The 21,657-nt window shown below is 41.0% G+C and overlaps 1 protein-coding gene across 21 annotated transcripts in view; it reads left to right on the forward strand.

Moving 5' to 3' along the window:
• Positions 1 to 21,657, forward strand: part of Dlg2 (discs large MAGUK scaffold protein 2) — a 1,944,997-nt gene that overhangs the window by 1,918,118 nt on the left and 5,222 nt on the right. For all 21 annotated transcript variants that reach the window (XM_045145568.1, XM_045145570.1, XM_045145572.1 and 18 more), the window contains 5 exons: positions 3,505 to 3,555; positions 4,691 to 4,792; positions 6,346 to 6,518; positions 15,465 to 15,574; positions 20,063 to 20,154. In XM_045145568.1, the coding sequence (XP_045001503.1) occupies positions 3,505 to 3,555; positions 4,691 to 4,792; positions 6,346 to 6,518; positions 15,465 to 15,574; positions 20,063 to 20,154 (528 nt within the window). The remainder of the gene's footprint in view (positions 1 to 3,504; positions 3,556 to 4,690; positions 4,793 to 6,345; positions 6,519 to 15,464; positions 15,575 to 20,062; positions 20,155 to 21,657) is intronic.

The following is a 21,657-nucleotide window of genomic DNA, read 5'->3' on the forward strand; positions in this document are numbered from 1 at the left end:
TCTCACTTCTATAACAATGAATATTTTGAATTAGAGCTGAGGTGGCAAATACATTTAAATCAAAATTTCAGCTCTGCAATACAATTCATCAAGCAACTATTACCAATGGGTCAAAGCTTTCTGAGATCACACTGAGGATCAGAAGAGAAGTAGATAATAGCATTTATGAATCCTTTCAAGGGCACAAAAGAGTAACAAGTGCCACATGCTTACCAGCTATGAATTACAAGAACCCCAAGCCCTTTCTTAACCCAAACATCCTAGGACTTGAGAACCAAATTCATTCTTAGTAGCCATCATAGGCAGCCACTGAAAGCTAAATTTAGGAGATCAAGCATCCTACCACTGACTGGTCTTCAACTGTCCGCTCCCTCTCTCTGTTTCCAAGAATTCCTAAAGAACAGCAACTTGCCTTTCTCTTTCCTGAAGACATACTAGGGTCTCATTCTAGATTTATCTCACTGTCACATGCCTTTAGTTTGCACACAAAGTGTTTCATGGGGATTGTTGCAAAATACTCAGCCCAAGTCTCTGGCAGCTGTGAACATCCCCACACAGCACTGTGCTGCTCGCCCACTTCCAGCCACGAAGTTTCCAAAACAAGACCAAGAAATCACTCGTACCTTTTTGCCAGTTGTTATTGCTAAGTGCAAACCTTCTGAGGAAAGAATTTTTTAAAAAACATCTGCTGAAGATGACTGTTTTATTGAGATGACACAGCAAGGGAGAGAAGGCGAGAAAGAGAACTGAGAATGAGCACGCAAGCTGGCGCTACAGATGGAACACCTTCTGGCTTCCTAGTGACTCTGGCCTCATTTCTGCCTCCCCCACCCCGTCCTTGGCTTATTTACCCAAGTCCCACAAAGAATTGTGGATCTCTCTCCATTTTGAATCACTATGGTTTCCTCAACAAAGCATCAAAAATATGGATTGACATCTTGACTCCACTACTTACTAACTGAGGAAACAGGCCTCATCAACATCTCTGAACCTCAGCTCCTTCATTAGAGTACCCACATCCCAAGAATGGCTGCGAAAAACAGAAGCCAGCGCATGGGAAAGCCCTTTTGGCCCAGCTGAGTACCATACAGACAGGAATTTTCTTCCTTCAGTGCTATGGACTCCCTGTCCCTTTGTTTCCTATCCATTACTCACAGGACTTCTCATTCATGAGCCTGAAAGTAAAAATTGGTTAAAGTACTGAATTCATAGCTCTTCTATAAAATCCCAAGTGTCATGGCTTCCCTAAAAGCTACTCGGGCAGTACACAGTACGTGTACGATGCCCATGATGGGCCTTACATGAAGGTTGCCACCATTGCTACCTGCCAGTACTACTGCTCTGAATGAGAACCAGTACCTTGTGTAGGAAGCAACCCAAAAAGGCAGCAGATAGACAGAACTAGAGAATGCTCTCATAAAAATAAAGCTCTTTTGCCCTGGTTTTCTGAATCACAAATCATGCATACTGACACCAAATGCCTTATTTAAGATTTAACTTCAGAATAGCCCATCAGGATGACTTGTAAGACTACTGGAAAGGGATCATAAAGAAGCATGACGTATTACATTTATTTAGAGAAAGCCACATTTCCCAAAGTGAGATGATCACATTCACAGAAACAGAGTAGAAACTGTCTTTGGCCTCATGACTCACTCTGTTTTTCACAGCTGAAATCAGAGTGTGGATTCACTGGTATCTTTGGGTTGAATGCTGGACTGGCATTGGTGACACAGTGATGACAGAACTTCCTTTGTCCTTATGGAGCACCCAGTGATGCCAATATCACCTGACACTTGGTTATCTCATATCCTTCCATATTATTTTATGACGATTTCCCTGTGAAGTTAGTTTAGTATTACAGTGTTAGTCTACCGTGCTTCTAGCCTTTAAACTTTTTCACCACAAATTTTGTTAAATTTTACCCTATCTAGCATTCTATTTCTAAATGTCAGTGACCTCTATGTATCTCCAGTGTAGATAGCCCAGGGCTCTGAATCAATTTCCTTACACTCTTAATTTCAATAGTTTATAAACAAGGAATCATTCTTTTCCAGAATACATAAAGTTCTGAACCATCACATACCAAACCCCTGTTCAGGCATGAGAAAGTCTCCTGAATGCTTCTGGAATAGCTATGGATAGGTGCCACTTAGGAGGAGCCCACTGTGCATTTAGGATATAGCCTATTGATGCCATCCTGGGGAACAAGCCTTCCATGACTAAAGTTGGCAGCCATTTCTTACACTTGACAAAGTAAAAAAGCCATCTGCCCTTTCCAAATGACTGAGGTTCCAGGGAAGACATCTGAACGCTACAACTTTACAGATTATGTAATGTCACAGATCAGTTGGCCTATCAAATCCCCCTATGACATGATCTCCCCTCATGAAATTAACGTGCCTTCTCCTGGTGCTGGGGTGGCTAAAGGAGAACACAGCACTGGCAGTCTGAGGTGTTTCGGGGTGGTAATGAAGCAATGAGCTCCACTGACCTCTGGCTTTGGGAAAGAACAGCCCAGATCCCATTCCTCCTCTGCTGAGCCCTCTAGCAGACACTGAGTTATTTTCCACCAAAGGTTAGTCAATTATAAGACTAACCCAAATATAGAAGCATTATTTTCAGGATTTCCAGCTGAATTGGGATAGTTCCATGACCAACTGGTTGATCAAGAGGATAAAATAGATGATATAATAATAACTGCCAGAGATTAATTTCCCTCCAGAGTGACTTATTGGTGAGAATCTTCCCCTGCACCAGAAGGTGCGCAGCAAATGGCACTGACACTTAGGCTATTGCTTTCCTTAGCTGTCTTTGTGAAGTCTCAAGGTGTGATTTTGCATAAGTTATAACCAATGATCTAAGGTACTCCTCTCAATTTTGGACATGAGGAGGGTACCAGAGATTGAGGCAAGGCGTCACACCCTCTAAGCACACGCTGTACCACTGAGCTGCAATCCCAGCCTCCTCTCAGTTTTAAACGAGCTGCAGCATACTCCTGATGACTGAAAATTAGTGTTCTGTCATATATTCTCACAAAGTTCTTATGTCACAGACGAAATAAGTTCTGGCTTTTGGACAGTGTACTTTTTGGGAAAGTAATGTAGAAGATGAAATAAAAGAAACAGAAATCTAATTAGGTAGCACAAAACTGCTGGATGGACCATTTACTAAATGGCCTTAATTTAGGTGGTAATGCTCGGTGTTGAAGCATGCCACTACACTCCGAACCTCAGACCAACATCAGTCTCTCAGAACGTTGTCCTAGTGCGCAGAGCTAGCAACCAGTTATCATTTGGAGTTATGACTATGCAATAACCTGTGTTAAAGTAGTGCTAAAGAGGTTTGTGAGCTTGAAGGGAATTTTTGAATGGTTCAAGGAGAGACAGCAAGGAAAATTAACCCTGAACTGTATGTTTCCTATGTTTCAGAGCAGGTATTATATAGCTACAGAATAGAACTGGCTGTTAAGTCAACTGTAATTTTCCTCTCTTTTCTCCTCAGGGGGACAAGAGGACCTCATTCTCTCCTATGAGCCTGTCACAAGGCAGGAAAGTAAGTTTTCTGGCATGCTTGAGTTCCTGGTTTCCAGGCTATAGCAGGTGACGCCATTGAAGGGAGGGCTTAAAGGATTAAGGCACACAAATTTAGCTTAGTGCTCAGTTGTGCCAGCAGCATCCCATGCTGCCTTTTGGGGACCCTATCACCATGCAAACAACTGCTCTGTTGAGAATAAATAGTAACATCCAAGAGGATGGAGTGATCCTTCAGATAGTGGCCTCCACAGGGTGGTGCACGTCCAAACCACCTGAAGATCAAGATGGAGCAAATCTCCAGGGAACTTGAAAACAACCTAATCAAGAGAAGGACTTTCTAGCACATCTAAGATCCAGACCACTTGTGTACTTCCCCAGGAGTTGGAGTACCACTTATGTACACACAGGCTCTGGTAGCATCTCTGCTGACAGAGATGCTGCAGAGAACATTTGAGTGTTAGATAGGGAGCTGTACCAAATGAACTAAATCCCAGACACAAAAGAATCAGGAAAAAAAATAGCAGAGTATAGACAGTATTTTAAGATGAGGAAATTATTTTTTTTTTTAAAGTGAGACTGGAGAGATGGCTCAGAGGTTAAAGGCACTTGTTTGCAAAGCCTGGCAGCCTTGGTTCAATTCCCCAGTACCCATGTAAAGCCAAATGCACAAAGGGCACATGCGTCTATAGTTTGTTTGCAGTGGCCAGAGGCCCTGGTGTGCCCATTTCCTCTCTCTTTCTCTCCCCTTGCAAATAATAAAAATATTTTTAAAAACATAAAGTGGCATCACTACTAACAATTACTTTGAAACAATGGCCAAAAGGCTGGCTTGAATTCTCTCTCGTCCTCCTCAGTTCACTCAATCCAGGCGTCTTGACTTGGCATAGCTATAGCCTGAGAATGAACAAAACTCCTCCTACTTTCCATTTGAAAGACACTTCGCTGTTTTTGTCCCTCCATAAAATAGCATAGCCAACATCCCGAGGGTAAACATCCATTTCCCAATGCAGGGTTATAGGGGTAATTTATCCCAAGTCGATGGCTTTGGTGTTTCTTCCTTTGGAGCAATTTCCCCTAAAGAATCACCCTTGCAGGAAAGCAGTGCAAGTGTCTCCAATACTTCCTTCTCAACTCCTTCCTTTCCTTGCCTGCAGTAAACTATACCCGGCCAGTGATCATCCTGGGCCCCATGAAGGACAGAATCAATGATGACTTGATATCCGAATTTCCAGATAAATTTGGTTCCTGTGTGCCTCGTAAGTAGAAACTTTGTATGGACACATCATGTGTTGGTACCATCATTTCCCTCCTCCCTGGCCATAATCTTCTGGGGCTGCTCCTTAGTGGGATTGCTAGTATCCCCCTGGAGTTGTGGGTTATGAGGTGTGAGAGCATCAATCAGTCATTTTGAAGGGATGTGAGAATGCCTCTGGACATTCTATTCCACTCTCATACAATCTTTCCATCCCCTCTTCTGCAAATGTTGTTAAGACAGGATCTCACTATGTAACTCAGGTTCATGATCATCTGCCTTTGAATCATGATGACATATGTGCACCATCACATGGTGAGAGTCTGGATTTTACTTATTTATTTATTCGAGAAAGGGGTTGGAGCATATATATATATATATAGAGAGAGGGGGGGGAGGAGGGGGGAGGGAGAATGGGCACACCAGGGCCTCTAGCCACTGCAAATTCCAGACGTATGAGCCACCTTGGTATCTGGATTATATGGGTACTGGGAAATAAAACCTAGGTCCTTAGGCTTTTTAGGCAAGTTTCTTAAGCACTAAGCCATCTCTCCAGTGCAGAGTCTGGAGTTTTTTTCATTGCCTTTGTAGAATATCTTTGTTCCAGCAAGCAATAACTTATTGACAGGTCATCTCATCCCCATTCCAGGTGTTAACTTTTTTCTAGACCTTTTAAAAAGCCCAGAGTAGCCAAGCATAGTGGCACATGCCTTTATTTCCAAAACTCAGGAGGCAGAGGTCAGAGCATTGTGTGAGTTGGAGGCCACCCTGAGACTACATAGTGAATTCAAGTCAACCTGGACTTGACCCTACCTTTTAAAAAAAAAAAAAAAGAACAAGTCTTCAAGTCTTCAGACAAGTCCAGAGTGGCTTCAAAAATGTTGCTCTTGGGTCTGGAGAGATGGCTTAGCATTTAAGGCATTTGCCTGCAAAGCCAAAGGATCCCAGTTCGATTCTCCAGAGCATTCTCTCTCTCTCTCTCTCTCTCTCTCTCTCTCTCTCTCTCTCTCTCTCTCTTTCTCTCTCTTTCTCTCTCTCTCTCTCTCCCTCTCCCTCTCCCTCCCTCTCTATCTCTCTCTCACTCGCTCGCTCTCAGTCTCCCTCTCTCCCTCTCTCCTTCCCTCTCTCTATCTCCCCCTTGCCTCTTTCTCTCCCTCAAATAAATAAATATATTTTTTAAATGTTGCTCTTTTGTCATCTCAAACGCTGAGTTCAGGTGACATAGAATGTCTTCTAACAGTATATGACTTCTAGACCCTCCATTTGGAAATAGCATCCTAGACAGAGATGGGGTAAATATCTCTCATGTCTTTCTCTTCTCTTAAAGTTATAGCTATGCATTTTCTTTTGTCTGATGCCTGAAAAGAGTTGTTTCTTAAATTTGGCCAATTTTATCATTGCTTATGTGGAGGGTAAGACTAACACATTCCCACATCATGGTCCATCATATTTCATATACCCATGTATTTATGTTGAGCATATAGTGAAGAAAATGGGTAGAAAAGCAATTTATGAATATAAATGCATCTCAATTTCATTATTTCTTGTTTTCTAAAGATACTACGAGGCCAAAGCGGGATTATGAAGTGGATGGCAGAGATTATCATTTTGTTATTTCCAGAGAACAAATGGAGAAAGATATCCAAGAGCACAAATTTATAGAAGCTGGCCAGTACAATGACAATTTATATGGAACGAGTGTGCAGTCTGTGAGATTTGTAGCAGAAAGGGTACGTTTGCTAATCCTCTTACAGCAGCCCTAAAGGTTTCTTGGTAGAAATCTACTTTGGGGTAAGGGCCATTCCTCTTTCTTGTTTGTGGATATGAATTTTGATTAAGTGTTCCTTTTAAGATAACCATGAAGAGCATCACCTGAGAGCAATGTCATTAATCTTTATTCTAATTCTAGTAAAATCTTCTGACTGACTTGGAGATGGGAAATGAGAGGCGGCTTCATGACCTAAAGATAGTTAACACCCTGCAGGCAGTTTGTGGGAATTCAATTTGTCCTTGACACACACACTATCTGAGACCCCAGTTAATAACACTGAATCGACTAAGAAAGTTTTGTTACTTTTGATTGTCTAGATGGGCTGTGTTTATATTTTTCTCCCTCTCCTCCTCTCCTCCCCCCACCAAAAAAACCTAACATCCTCAGGGTGTAAGGGAGATAATGAGGAGGGCTGTCCGGCTTGTTGGTGGCAGTCACTCTAACTCAGAAGAGGCAATGATGCTGCACTTCCCATCTTCCTGACAACTGCAGATACATACAAAAGAGGAGAATGTTTAAGGGACAACAAGTATGCATGGCACTTGAATGTGGCCTTAATGTGTGCCCATAGAGAATCTATGGAGAAGAAAGGTTTTAATGGGAGGGGTAGAGGGATAAGAGAGGGTAATTGGAGAGAATAAAATCAAAATACATTGCATGCATGTAGGAAAGTGTCAAAATGTGTTTTTAAAAAAGTTAAAAGCAAATTAAAAGTAGGACTCATTATTTCTAATTATGTTGCTTAGCCCCTAGAAGGGGGCAGGATAATATTCTATATGACCTACTTTGTAATGGTTAATATTATGATGCCCATATTACAACATATAGAAAGAAATAAATCGGAATGTATAAAAAAAAATAATTCTGAGAGGGAAGGATGGCTAAGTAGAGAATCCCAGTACTCACCTTCCCCCACAAGGGAGAAGCAGAGTAAGAGGAATGTAGTTCATTTCAAGGTAAGGTAAGAGAACCTTGTAAGATTCAGAGACTTAGAGTAATGGCATAAAAAGAAAGCTAAATATCCTGGCAGCTACCTCCGAATGCCAGAAGAAAGGGTATCTCTTCCTGGCAGGGAGAAAAGTAACCGCATTCCACATTCTAGCAGTGCTTATTCTGGCAACCCTACCTGCAGGAAAAGTCCTCACAGGCTCACAGCCCACTTAGATTAAAAACCCCGAAATGTGCAACAGTAACCTCCTTTTAGGAAAGGATTTCACATCATCTCCCATCAAACAGCTGGCATGTTTGAACCAGTAGCCATGTAAAAAGGAGAGCTGCTATCTGACTATGAACTTCTATGGGCCAAAAACTCCTGTATTCCCATGAATGAAACTCTCCCAGACCTTCCACGGAACGGACTTGAGCATAGCTGCCTTGGCAACCAAACTGAATCCAGCAGAGAGACTATGACCTAGTACTGCCGGTGTCTTCTAAGAGGCAGATTTTGAAACGTGGAGGGGGAAGGATGTGGCCGGCCATGTGTGGACTCATGCTAGTGCCAGGACTGAAGACGGGCACTCAGTGGTACCTTGAACACTTCTGTGCCACAAACTGTCACCGTAGACATGCAAGGCTAGAGGACACCAAGAGCAACTTTGCCTAGCTGCATTCGTGTCCCACTCCCGGGTGAGCACTACAGCTGAGGGAGTTAGGATAACAGAGTCCCAGCTGTCCCCTCCCCAAAGGACACTTGTGACCAAAGGGTACCCCTCCCCAAGAGAACTCTGACCAACACTGGCCAAATTCCCACTCCTAGGCAAGCATTACCACTCAAGTAGAAGAAAAGAACGCCACAACTATTTGCTACCACACAGTTCCCACTGCAGCTTGTCAGGGCTGGCAGAGAGGACCACAGAGAAGGTTCTGTGGAGCCGCTCCCACGTCTCTCATGCAGCAACCAGAGGCATAACACTGACTGGTCAGAGGAACAGTGCTTTGGAACACTTATCACTGCACAGGTTACCAATGCCACTGGTCCTTAATAGAAACAGACCCACATCAACTCTGTGGAAGAAGCCCCTGTTGCTTAACAGGCAGTACTCCTATTGTAGGAGTAGTTACCCGATGAGCATCTACACCCACCACTACCTGCACTGCACTTGTTTGAACTGCTAGGGTGAGCCAGCACTTACAGGGCCTGCAAGACAGTGGGTGTCTCCCCCTCTGCCATGGTGTATGCTGTGACAAAACTCATCGATCACAGCTAAACAACCTAGAGAGGGGCCCTATGGTGCCTAGATGGGACCAAAAGCAACATTATATGACAATTCAATGCCCACTGCCACTGCTTTCAAAAGGAAGTAGCTAAGACAGCATCTGATCCACCAGATATGCAAATCTCAGTCAAGGGGGAAAATATATACATGCATATATACATATATAAATGTAGTAGTATATCTCTAAAAGAACATAGTGACACTTTAGCTAGAGATCCCAAAGAAATCAAAGTAAATAAATTTCTTTGAAAATCAAAAACCTAAGGGGCTGGGGGAGATGGTTCATCAGATAAAAACACTTGCTATGAAAGCATAAAGACCTGAGTTCGCTCTCCAACACCATGTAAAAACCCAGGCATGGTAGCATATTGTAATCTCAGAGCTGATGGAGTCAGAGATGGTAGAATCCCACAGGATCGCTAGTCAGCCAGTCTAACTGAAAAATGGATGCTCCAGGTTGAGTGAGAGGCTCTGTTTAAGGGAAATAAGGCAGATAAACAATATTTGAATACATCCAACATCTTCCTTTGGTCTCTTCATGCATGTGCATTGGATGCATGCATGGAAAAAACCTCAAAAGAATGTCCAGTCCTTGTGGAGCACACCTTTAATTCCAGCCATTGGGAAGCAGAGGTAGAGGCATCACTGAGTTCAAGGCCAGCCTGGAGCTACAGAGTGAATTCAAAGTCAGTCTGGGCTGTAGTGAGACCCTGCCTTGGGGCATGAGTGGGGGAGGGCAACCAGGCATGGTGGCACACACCTTTGATCCCAGTACTCAAGAGGTAGAGGTAGGAGGATCACTGTGAATTCTAGGACAGCCTTGGACTACAGAATTAAGTTCCAGGTTACCCTAGGCTAGAGTGAGACCCTATCTCAAAATAAAAAAAAGGATTATGAAATGAAATAGTCAATGAGGTCCAAGAAAATGCAAATAAGCAGCTAAATAAAATTAAGAAGACAATGTAGGATTTGAAAGAGAAACTCAGCAAATTGATATGGATTGTGTTTTTAAGAACCAAGCAGAGCCGGGCGTGGTGGCACACACCTTTAATCCCAGCACTCCGGAGGCAGAGGTAGGAGGATCACCGTGTGTTCAAGGCCACCCTGAGACTTCATAGTGAATTCCAGGTCAGCCTGGGCTAGAGTGAGACCCTACCAGAAAAAACCAAAAAAAAAAAAAAAAAAAAAAAAAACCCAAGCAGAGATCTTGGAAATTAAGAGTCCAACGAGTCAAATAAAAACCTAGTCAAAAGTTTCAATAGATTAGATCAAATGGATAAAGACTATCTGAACTTGAAGACTGTTTTATGAACTATCCTGTTTTATGAAAGGAAGAGGAGAAGAAAGAGAAGGAGGAGGAGAACACGGAGAATATTGAAGATCTACATTACCATCAAATAACCAAATACCTGAGCACTTGGGAGACAGAAGCAGGAAGACTGTAAGATTATAAATTCTAGGAAAACCTGGACTATACAATGAGATACTACTAAAATAAGAAAACAGACAGAGAAGGCCACTATATAGTGGCCCAAGAATTAAATCAACAGAAAGATATTTTTATGAACTCTATGCAGCTATTGAAGAGCTCAGGGTTTTTTGTTTTTTTTTTTTCTTTTTTGATTCCACACTTCCTTTTTTTTATTTATTTTTATTTGTTTTGTGCTCAGTGAATACAGTCAACTTGGTACCACTGTTAGCCTCCTCCTTGACCTCCCCTCTCCACAGGGACCCTCCTTGTTGTGGAATAGGGGTCATACATTGTGAGGTTATTTACTTACTTAGAAGGAATGTGTGTGTCAGAGCCTCTAGCTACTGCAAATGAACTCCAGACATATGTGCCACCTTGTGGATCTGGCTTACGTGGGTGCTGGAGAATCAAACCTGGATCCTTAGACTTTGTAGGCAAGCATCTTAACCACTAAGCAATCTCTCCAGCCCAAGGGCCCAGGTTTATAAAACAAGACAAGTAGTATCATGCCTAAAGAAAAAGATAGGCTCCAATACAATAATAAGGGGGACTTGACTACTCCACTTTCATGAATGGAAAGATTTTCCAGACCAAAACAAAAATCAGCAAACATCACAGACTTCACAGACATCTATAGAACTTTCCAACTCAACTGAAATCTTATCCTGTATGCTTTCTGTATGTGTCAGGTAAGAAAAACCAAGATAATAACTGAAGATTTTTGAGTAGAGGATCACTGAGGAAATCAGAAATTTTAAAGACTTCTCAAAACTAATAGAAATGATAATACAACATACCCAAATATGTGAGATACACCAAGAGTAGAACTAAGAAGAAATGCTATAGCAGTCTATAACCACATCAAGAGACTAGAAAGGTTTCCAAGGGGCAACCCAAGGACACCCTTTAGCAGACAGCTTCAGGTTTGCTGAGATAAACTTTCACATCAGGCACAGTAATGGAGGAAGGGATTTATTGAAGCTTACAGATCCAAGGGAAGTTCCATAATGGCAGAAGAAGCTGTCTGCTTCCACAGGACCAAACATGGAGAGAGAAGCACAAGCCAAAAAGCCTAAAGCCACACAGCACAGCACACTTCAGGAACTCCAGCCAGGCATACTTTGCATATCTTTAGATTGAAATCTCAAACCCACCCCCATACCTTAAGATCTGCCCAGTGACACAGCCTCCAGTCAGGTGGCTGCAGTTGCAAACTACAAACTAATAAAACACTGAATGTACTGGGGGCCATCTATTCAAACTACCACACACCCTCAGTAACTTGGGAAAGCAAGAAAAACCAAACAAGATTAGCAAAAAGAAACAAAAAATTATAAGAGGAGAGATGAGGAAAAGTGGACAAACTTTTACCTAAACTAACCAAGAGAAAAAGAGAAGACTGAAAAATGAGACAGTCCATCTGAAACCCACAGAAATGAAAATGAGCCTTATGTAGTATCATAATACTATATCCTTAGAAGTACAAACTTAGAAGATATGGACAAGTTTTTGAACATATATGGCCTATCAAAATTGAACCATAAGGCCATAAAAATCGTGCATTGATCAATCACAAGTGATGTTCACCTGGTGATACATCTGAAAAAGGTAAAATCAAGGGTTGGACTGCTTCACCAAATTTCTTTTTTTAATAATTTAATTATTATTTATTTATTTGAGAGAGAGATTGAGAGAGTGGGCACACCAGGGCCTCTGCCCATTGCAAATGAACTCCAGATGCATGCACCACCTTGTGCATCTGTCTTACATGAGTCCTGGGGAATCAAACCCAGGTTGCTACATTTTGCAAGCAAGCACCATAACTGCTAAGCTATCTCTCCAGCCCAGACAAAATTCTTTTTAAGGAAGAATAATGAAGCTAGATGTAGTAACCCAATCACTTGGAAAACTAAAGAAAACATGAAACTAAAGAAAAATATAAAGCACAGATAAAGTAAGTTGAGAAAACTTTAAAAAATGGAAAACCTTCTCATCCTCATGGATTGGAAGAGTTAATATCATTAAAATGTCCATGCTGCCTGTTGTAGTTTCTTTCTCATTGCTGGGACAAAGCACCCAACCAAAAGCAGCTGATGGGAGGGAAGGATTTGTATTGGATTGCAATCTGAAGGGGAAGCTTCACGATGGCTGGGGAAAGCAGGACATGAGCAGGGGCTGCGCATCACCTCCTTGCCAACAATAGGTAGAAAACAGGAGCATGAGAGTAAGCCAGATTCTAGCAAAGGGGAGCTGACTATAAAACCCTTAAGCCCCCTTCCAACAACACACCTTCTTCAGCAAGACTCAACCTCCCAAATTGCCACCAGCTGGAAACTAACCATTCAGAACACATGAGTTTATGGGTGGGGGGGGAGATCTGTTGTAAACTTCCATAAAAGCCATCAAAATATGAATGATATTCTTCACATAATTTGAAATAATCCTAAATATCATAGTAATGTGCCTGCATGCACGTGCATGCGCACACACACACACACACACACACACACACACACGCACACACACACGCACACACACACTGACTAGCAAAAGCCAGCTTGAGCAAAAAGAGCTGAGCTAGAAGCATCCCAATTCCTAATTTGAAGGATTTAATTGTGAATAGCCACATTAACCAACATAGCACACACAGAATATTTGTCAAAATAAACTAACACATGGAAAGTGAACTGATTCTTAACAAAGGCACCAAAAAATACACTAAAAAAAAAGATAGTCTCTTCAATAAATGATGCTGAGAAATCTAGTTACCTTTACACAAAATTCTGAAACTTGGCCCATTTAGCTTATGTAAAAATACTCTCAACATGGGTCATACACCTAAATGTAAGACCAGAATGTCTACAGCTGCTAGGAAAAACATGTAGACAAAACACTTCAAGACATTGGTATAGGCCATGATTTTCTAAATAGGGCCCCCAAAGCACAGGAAACAAAAGAGAAAAATGGCAGATGAGACTACATCAAACTAAAAAGGAAGCAATCAGCAGAATCAGGAGACAGCCAACAGCATGAGAGAAAATTATTTGCCAACTATCCATCTAACAGAGGGTTGATATCCAAAACACTTAACAAAAACCAATCACTTTAATTGTTTTAAATGGTCAATGTTCCTCAAAAGAAGACAGGACCAATGGCCACAAGTGTATGAAAAATAGGGAATTCATTAGCCATCCGGGAAATGCTAATCAAAGTGAACAGTACATGCCACCTCGCCCGTTAGAAGGGCTACAATGAAAAAAAAAAATGGTGCTGAAGAGAGTATGAAGAAAAAGAAAAATAGAAATTCTAACATTATGTGAGCATAAATGAATATAGCCATTATGGAGAACAGTATTGAGCTTCATCAAAATTAAAAATAAGGGGCTGGAGAGATGGCTTAGTGGTTAAGCACTTGCCTGTGAAGCCTAAGGACCCCAGTTCGAGGCTCGGTTCCCCAGGTCCCACGTTAGCCAGATGCACAAGGGGGCGCACGCGTCTGGAGTTCGTTTGCAGAGGCTGGAAGCCCTGGCGCGCCCATTCTCTCTCTCTCCCTCTATCTGTCTTTCTGTGTCTGTCGCTCTCAAATAAAAAAAAAAAAAGGACAAAAAAAATTAAAAATAGGGGCTGGAGAGATGGCTTAGTGGTTAAGGTGTTTGCCTACAAAGCCAAAGAACCCAGGTTTGATTCCTCAGTAACCACTTAAGCCAGATGCACAAGGGGGCACATGCATCTGGAGTTCGTTTGCAGTGGCTAGAGGCCCTGGTGCGCCCATTCTCTGTCTGTCTGTCTTTCTCTCTTTCTCTGCTTGCAAATAAATAAATAAAATAATTAAAAATTAAAAATAGGTCTACCAGATAACCTAGCTGTTTTGGATACATATCTAAAAGTAATGATGTCAGTATATCAAAGAGATTCCTGCATGCCATTGTTTATTGTGGTACTATTTGCAAATCTAAGATATAGAATCAACCTGGAGTCTGTTAGCAAGGTGAACAAATTTTATACACGTACATACACACCCCTACATACCTGAATACATATATATAATCTGGAGATCATGATGTTAAGCTATAGTAAGATAGACGGGTACAGCACATTCTCTCTCACATATGGAAGATAAGAAGTATCAATCAGAAAGAACAGTGATTACTCTGGACAGAAAAGCCTGTTTGGTTTGGGAAGACAAAAACACGTTACTTGATTTCAAAGGTGCTTATTATATTCATATATAGAAATATCACACTGATCCATTAGTTATGTATATTTAATGTTAACTTTAAAAGGAAGCTTAATTCTAAGAACATATTAAGATCTCTCAAATTTCTTCTCTTTCAATGGTTAAGGTCTGTCAAGCCTTATTGGAGACTGTTTCTAGTCAGTATCCTGGAAAGGTGCATTGATTTTCCTCTTTGAACCTGTAAACACAACCGCTGTTAACTGAGAGTGGGCCGGCAGTACATGTCGAAACAGCACTTGTGCTTCTCACATAGCCACTGTACTTCACAAATAGCAAACTTGGAATTTATTACTCATTGCACTGGAAGCCAAGCCAAATGAGGTGTGCTACAATGTAGTAGGGCTGTATTTGTTAACAAACAAGAGGCTTGCATAGCTTCTGTAAGATTCACAGCACGTAACCACATAATATTAAGGAGAATGGTGGGTCTGACCTCCAGAGTGCACGCATCAAGGGCAGAGTACGTATGAGCACTGAGCACATGGACGAGTCCGTGTGGTTACCGTTGTTCTTGCTTTAACATTGGCCAGGCTACAGGGAAGTGTCTGTCTATTGCAACCAACAAGTCTGTCCAGGGCTGTGAGCTGGGTTTGAGTCTTCCCCTCAGTGAACTTTGGGGCAAGTTAGATAATATTCTTTAGTGTACTCTTCTATAAAATACAGTTGGAAATACCTACTTCAAGTATTTGAGTTATTCTTTGCATTAATTTCTTTTTCAAGTATTAGAATTAGGCTGGGTGTGGTGGCATACTCCTTTAATCCCAGCATTCAGATACTGGGAGCACTGTAAGTTCAAGGCCAGCTGGGACTACAGAGTGAGTTCCAGGTTAGCCTAGGACTACAGAGTAACACCTTATCCCCCCCCCAAATAAAAAGATTGGAATTACAACTTTCCTAAAACATGCATTATTTTATTTTCATTGGATTACCACCATTTTCTTTTTTCAAACTTGACTTTGTATGCTCTTTTCTTTCTCCCAGGGCAAACACTGTATACTGGACGTATCAGGAAATGCTATCAAGAGGTTACAAGTTGCCCAGCTCTATCCCATTGCTATCTTCATAAAGCCCAAGTCTCTGGAACCACTGATGTAAGTAGAGGACTGGTGGTCCTCATCCAGCTCCCTGTCCTGAATTCCACAGCTCTGTCACACATGCATGCAGGTGCAAAATGCCATCACTCATTCCTAAGCATTTCCCCCTTGTTAAATAATTGTAAAATATATTACTAAGCTGCTTGAGTCAGTTATTCTTTTAAAATGTTTTTACACGTGTTTCTCAATTTTTACTTTTTTATTTCGCAATTAGGTTTAGTTTTACTTTTTTGTTGTTTTATAGATTGGTTTAGTTTATGTTTTTGAGAACCATTTCATAGGCAAATCTTTATTTAATGTATGGGATTTTCTTACAGAGGGAGCAAAAAACTATTTTAGACTTTTTGCATTGGTATTTTATTTGGTCCTATAATAGAATTCAGGTTCTATACATGTTAAGATATATAGACCACTGTTCATAAGGGTTGTATTAGTGACAATGACTATAAAACATCCTTAACTTATCCACATCTATGCATATGTATGAGTAAGGGGAGAAGCATGATTCTGACTTTTGTTTTTAGGACTTGTGAAATATATTCCTTTTTTTAAAAAGTCAGTAAAGCCAGGCATGTTGGCATACACCTTTAATCCCAGCACTTGCTGGCAGATGTAGGAGGGTTGCCTTGAGATCAAGGCAAGATGGAGGCCAGCTTGAGACTACATAGTAAATTCTAGGTCAGCCTGGGTTAGAGGGAGACCCTACCTTGAAAAAAACAAAAAAAAAGTTAGTAAAATGGGGGCTGGGGAGATGACTCAGCAGTTAAAGATACTTGATTGCAAAGCCTGTCTGCCAGGGTTAAATACACTTGCTTGCAGAGATTTCCAACTCAGGTTCAATTCCTCAGCCACCCAGATGCAAAAGGTGGTGCAATTATCTAGTTTTCATTTGCACTGGCAAAAGACCCTGAAGTATTCATACATATATACAAATATTTTTTTATTCAGCAAACAGATTGAGCAGATATTCATGATCTATACCATTCCCCATACCAAAGTAAAGCTACTATATGTAATAGGTAAAGAGAACACAGCAGAGATATGAAGATTGGTCAAGCTAGATTGGATCTTCACTTTGTCAATAAATACCCATAGACATTACTAAGTACTTTGTAGATCTAAGTTAAACAAGGTAATAGGTGTTTACACATTCTGTCATATAATAAGCTCTCAGTAAATAGTATAGTTATTACCCAAGATAGGATGTTCCTTCATTGTAGAGCTTTAGTTCATTCATTATAAGACACAAATAGCTTCTGAGAGTACAAGAGATAATGCTAGTGCATCTGTTGTAGGCAGAGTCTTGCTCAAAGATTGCCTCCTCTTGGGTGTTCAGAGTTCAGGATTGAATCATAGAGTACACACTGGAAAACAATGTTTGTGGAGAGATTGTAAAAATGGTAATTATTATCTGTTCTGGTCTCCTCTGAGGATGAAGAAGCAAAGTGTTCTACAGTAACTGGAATGGCAGCTGAGAACATTAACTTAAATACATAGTTGATCTCTGAGGACCTTAAAAGCAGAACATATTCCCATAAATATTTAAAAGTAGACAAGTGTTTTCACCAAGACAAAGAAATAAATTTGAGAGGTCACGGTGAAGAACTTTTCTTCTCATGCAGGATACTGTGTGGGGCATTATGTAAGTGAGTTAAGCACAAACTTGATCATGTAAAAGTGATTTATAATCTATGAAGAGCCTCACAGACACATTATGTAATGCTAACATGAAGAGCAGAAAAATGGCCCTCAACTCGGGAGCAGCGTCTTAATAGCTTATTTCAAAAATAGAAAGTGGTCTCCACAGCATACACAGTGGGACACATGGCTTCCGAAAGAGGTGGAGCCTCAGGGAGCAAGAGCACTTGCACATTTGGTCCACTGTGACATTGGGAGACAGCCCCTCGGGTGCTCAGTAGAAGGTCTACCTCCTTCCATAACTATCAGATGATTTATTTAATGTTGCCTTAGGCACTGTCACAGCCACTTATCACTAAGGAAAATTAAACATCCCAAAGGCTGGATTCCACAATGAGGACGGCGAATGTGACATAATTTGCTGCAGCCATACTCATAGGTCTTAGCAGCAGTGATGATGACATTCAGACCCGAGCAAATGCATTACTAAATGCTGAGTGTTTACAGTCCATTCTTCCCCGAGGCTCTTACCACAGGAGCAGTGCTGCCCTAATTTGCCCATTCCCCAGGAAGGAGCGAAGCTCGGTCAGCTGGAACAGAAGCATGGCAGCTGTCACAGTGAGGCACTAACACATCATCACACACATTATTCATCAAGTGCGCCATCCACATCAAACCACAGAGCTGACTAGCCCGAACCCAGCTGACTCTTCAGAGGAGCGTAGATTCAAGGGCACGTGTGATCTTTTTATGTTGTGCTGCCACCCTACCATAGCCTTATGCTGCTTTGCACCATAATGCACCATATTTACTTCTACCTGTATCTGCGTCATAATTAGATTTATCTGCCTCCCTCCATTTTTTCCATTCACTCACTCAAGTTTTGAATCAGGCTTCATCCTGCATGAAGTACAAGGCACAGACTGTGCTCTCAAAGAACTTGTAGGTCAGGCTTAGAGGCAAAATAGACTCACACATTGGAAAATAAGTTTAAATGTAGTCAATGCTATAAAAGAAAAAGAGTTGAGCAAGAAAAACCACTACTTTGAACAAAGCAAGTCAAGGAAGATCAAGAGTTATATAATTTCTTTATATCCGCAGAAAAAAATTACCATCTTTCTCTGAAGAGTTTTCTTGGGTTTAGCCCAGTATCTTCTATACCAGAAAAATGACATCCCCTCATAGCTTCTGTTGTTGGGACTTCTGGGGACAAGATGAGTTGACTTCAGTAATAAAAAGCTCAAGAAAGTTCTACTTTATATTTTAGCTCTCAGCTATCTCCATACTCATGCTAATATCCAATTTCATAGCCCTGTGTTAAAGGATGTCAAGTTTTGGTATATCAGAAAGACTATGGTTTAGAAAAAGAAACTAATAAAATGTCAGTTCCTGCTCCAGGTGACTTTATTAAATGCACAAACTTAGGGAAGTCCCTTCATTACTTCAAGCCTCTAGGACTTACACTAGAAAAGGGACTGACTAGGCCCAGGTGTTCCAACCCTGGTTCTCTGGCACCTCAGTACATGCTTTCAGAGATGTACCCATGACGCATCCTAACAGGCCAATCAAAATGTCTTTGCATATTTATGAGGTGTGGTATGTTATTTTGATACGTGAATATAAAATACAATTACCAGATCAGGCTAATTGTCATGTCTATCTCCTCACACATAGGTCATTTCTTTGTTATGAGGATCATTCAAAGTCCTCACCATTAATTGTTTTGAAATATTTAATTAATTCACACAAGGTTATCCTAACATTAGAAGTTATTCCTCCTAGCCAATTGTATCCAATACCTATTAACCAATTTAGAGATCCTTTTATACCAAACCCCTCTTTCCTGGCTCACTAAGTAACTGAATTGCTTGACTATAGTCAATATGAAAATATTGTGTTCCCACCACCTTTCATTTACTCCATTCTGTGTCATTGCAATTCAGTCCTTCAGCAGATCCTGTAGCCATTGTTTGGCTAGAAAAGCAGGGCATTCAGGGCTCTGACTGATAGAAGAATGCCTCCATGTTTACAGAGGTTGAGTACTTAGAGATAAAGAATACTGTTTTGACTGTGTGTATGAATGTGTGTGTGTGAGAGAGAGAGAGAGAGAGAGAGAGAGAAAGAGGGATATGAATGAAATCTTTTCTATTCTCTAGCTCTTTATGTCTCCAGGTATGCAATGAGAACAAACAATAGGCCTTAAGCAGGTTATGAAAGACAAGAAACAAAAGCCTTTTGCAATGTTGGAGTCTGAGAACAGTCAAGTCTAGTTCTTTCAGACAGGGTGAGGCTAAGACAGCCCATATATATTTCCCCGTCCTTCTTACTCTCCTCCTGCCTTTGGCCACTTCTGGAAGACTTCCTTCATTTCTGTGTCCTACATTTAAGAGGGGCTGAGATCTACCAATGGGGTCACATGAAGCATATTTGGATTTAGAAACTATATCCAACAGGAAAACGGTTGAAGCAAGGTAGTTCTGAGATAGAGTGCTCAAGGGACACATAAGTGCTTTATTTAAACACCTCTGAGCCTACCATGGAGGAAGTTGAGGCCTACTCCAGAGACCACAGTGGACAGAACAGAAAGCAGGGACTACAAAGAAGCAGGCAGGTTCTGTTGCAGCCCAGCGTGGACTAAGAGCTTGTCCTCTGAGAGTGTGTACTCCATGGCAGAGAGCCCTTGTGGCTGAAATTACTCTAACAAAAAGTCCTAAATGAAGACTGAGAAGCTACTGCTAAGATTAAACCATGCTTCCTGCAGGATCCTTTTTTTGCTATGCATTTTACTATTTCAGGATTCAGTACATTCCCTTTGTGTTCTAACACCAAGCTCTCATTTTTTTCCAGGGAGATGAATAAGCGTCTAACAGAAGAACAAGCCAAGAAAACCTATGATCGGGCAATTAAGCTAGAACAAGAATTTGGAGAATATTTTACAGGTAATTTCCCCTTACCCTTGTACTATAAGAAAGTTATCTGACATTTGGCTTAAATTGGGTCCCAGGCCTGGTATATTGAGGCCCTAAATCCTTCCTGTTGAGAATCTCTAATACTTTTATGCACAGGAAGGTGCTCTCTGTTTCACCCATTTGACTCAGAACTCTAAGTTCATCTATCACCAGCGCCCAATTCCCCTCTGGCCCTATCTAAAATCATGAGTACAGATGTCTCTCAGCCATTTCCTGCTATTAAGGAGATTTTTCGGCATGATAATTCATTAAACTATCTCCCTCATGGATCAGAAAACTTGAAAAAGAAATCTTTAGAGCTCAAAATTGGCAGTGTCCAAAGCAGTTCCTGTCTTCTAGTTTCTGCCTGGATGACTTACAAGCCTGTCTCATCAGCATTTGAAGAGCATGCTTGGAAGTTTTTCCTGTTTCTGTTAATGTTTAGCAACTCTGAATGTAAAACTTCTCTGTAAAAAAAATACTTCTTTGGAAAAATGAAGTTTGGGATATAGAGGAAGAATTTCTTCTGGATTTATTGAGTCCTCTATTTTATATATTTTTATGAAACACTGATTAAGTCCAGAGAGAAATCAGACTTCATGGAATTTACTTTACAACCAAGTCTCAAATGTTTATTTTTATTTATTTATTTATTGACAGAGAGAGAGAGAGAGAGAGAGAGAGAGAGAGAGAATGGGCATGCCGGGGCCTCTAGCCACTGCAAACGAATGCCAGATGCATGTGCCACCAATTCTCAATGTTTTTAAAATAAGAAATTAGATCAGAGATGTAGCTCAGTAGTATATTGTTGGCATAGTGTGCACAAGGCTATGAGTTTGATTACCAACTCCTTAAAAAGTAAATAAATAAAGCCTGAAGAGATGGCTCAGAGTTAAGGTATTTGCCTGCAAAGCCCAAGGACCCTGCTTTTATTCCCCAGCATCCATGTAAAGCCAGATGCACAAGGTAGAACATGCATCTGGAGTTCATTTGCAGTGGCAGAAGGTCCTGGTGTGCCCATTTTCTCTCTATTTCCCCCACCACCACCACCACCTCTCTCTAATAAATATTTTTTAAAAGTAAATAAGAGCTTTCCTCCTGAATTTCCTGGTGTGAAATTAGGTAGGTTTTGTTATTTTGTTTATATCTTATTCAAAATCCCAAACATGACAATAGCATGAAAATTTGCAAATATTTTTAATGTGACGCTACACAAAGTTTCAGTAACTAAAATGTAAGTTGTGCTTCGTCCTCAAAGGACATCAGGCAGGAAGATTACATCCAGACAATGAGCATTTGACCAATAGTTGCATTCAGTAGTTTGCAATATCATCTGACGATGCTTTTTGAAGGTGTAGACTATGTTTTGGTAGCATTTAGTTTTGAAGCCTTCCAGTCATATAGATAGTACTGGTGTGGTTGGGGAACTGGCTACAAGATGGTTTTTACTCAAAGGAAACAATGAAATGTGCTTAAGTCTTCACTAAGTAACCT

The sequence above is a fragment of the Jaculus jaculus genome, chromosome 3, assembly GCF_020740685.1.
Source record: "Jaculus jaculus isolate mJacJac1 chromosome 3, mJacJac1.mat.Y.cur, whole genome shotgun sequence".
NCBI lineage: Eukaryota > Metazoa > Chordata > Mammalia > Rodentia > Dipodidae > Jaculus > Jaculus jaculus.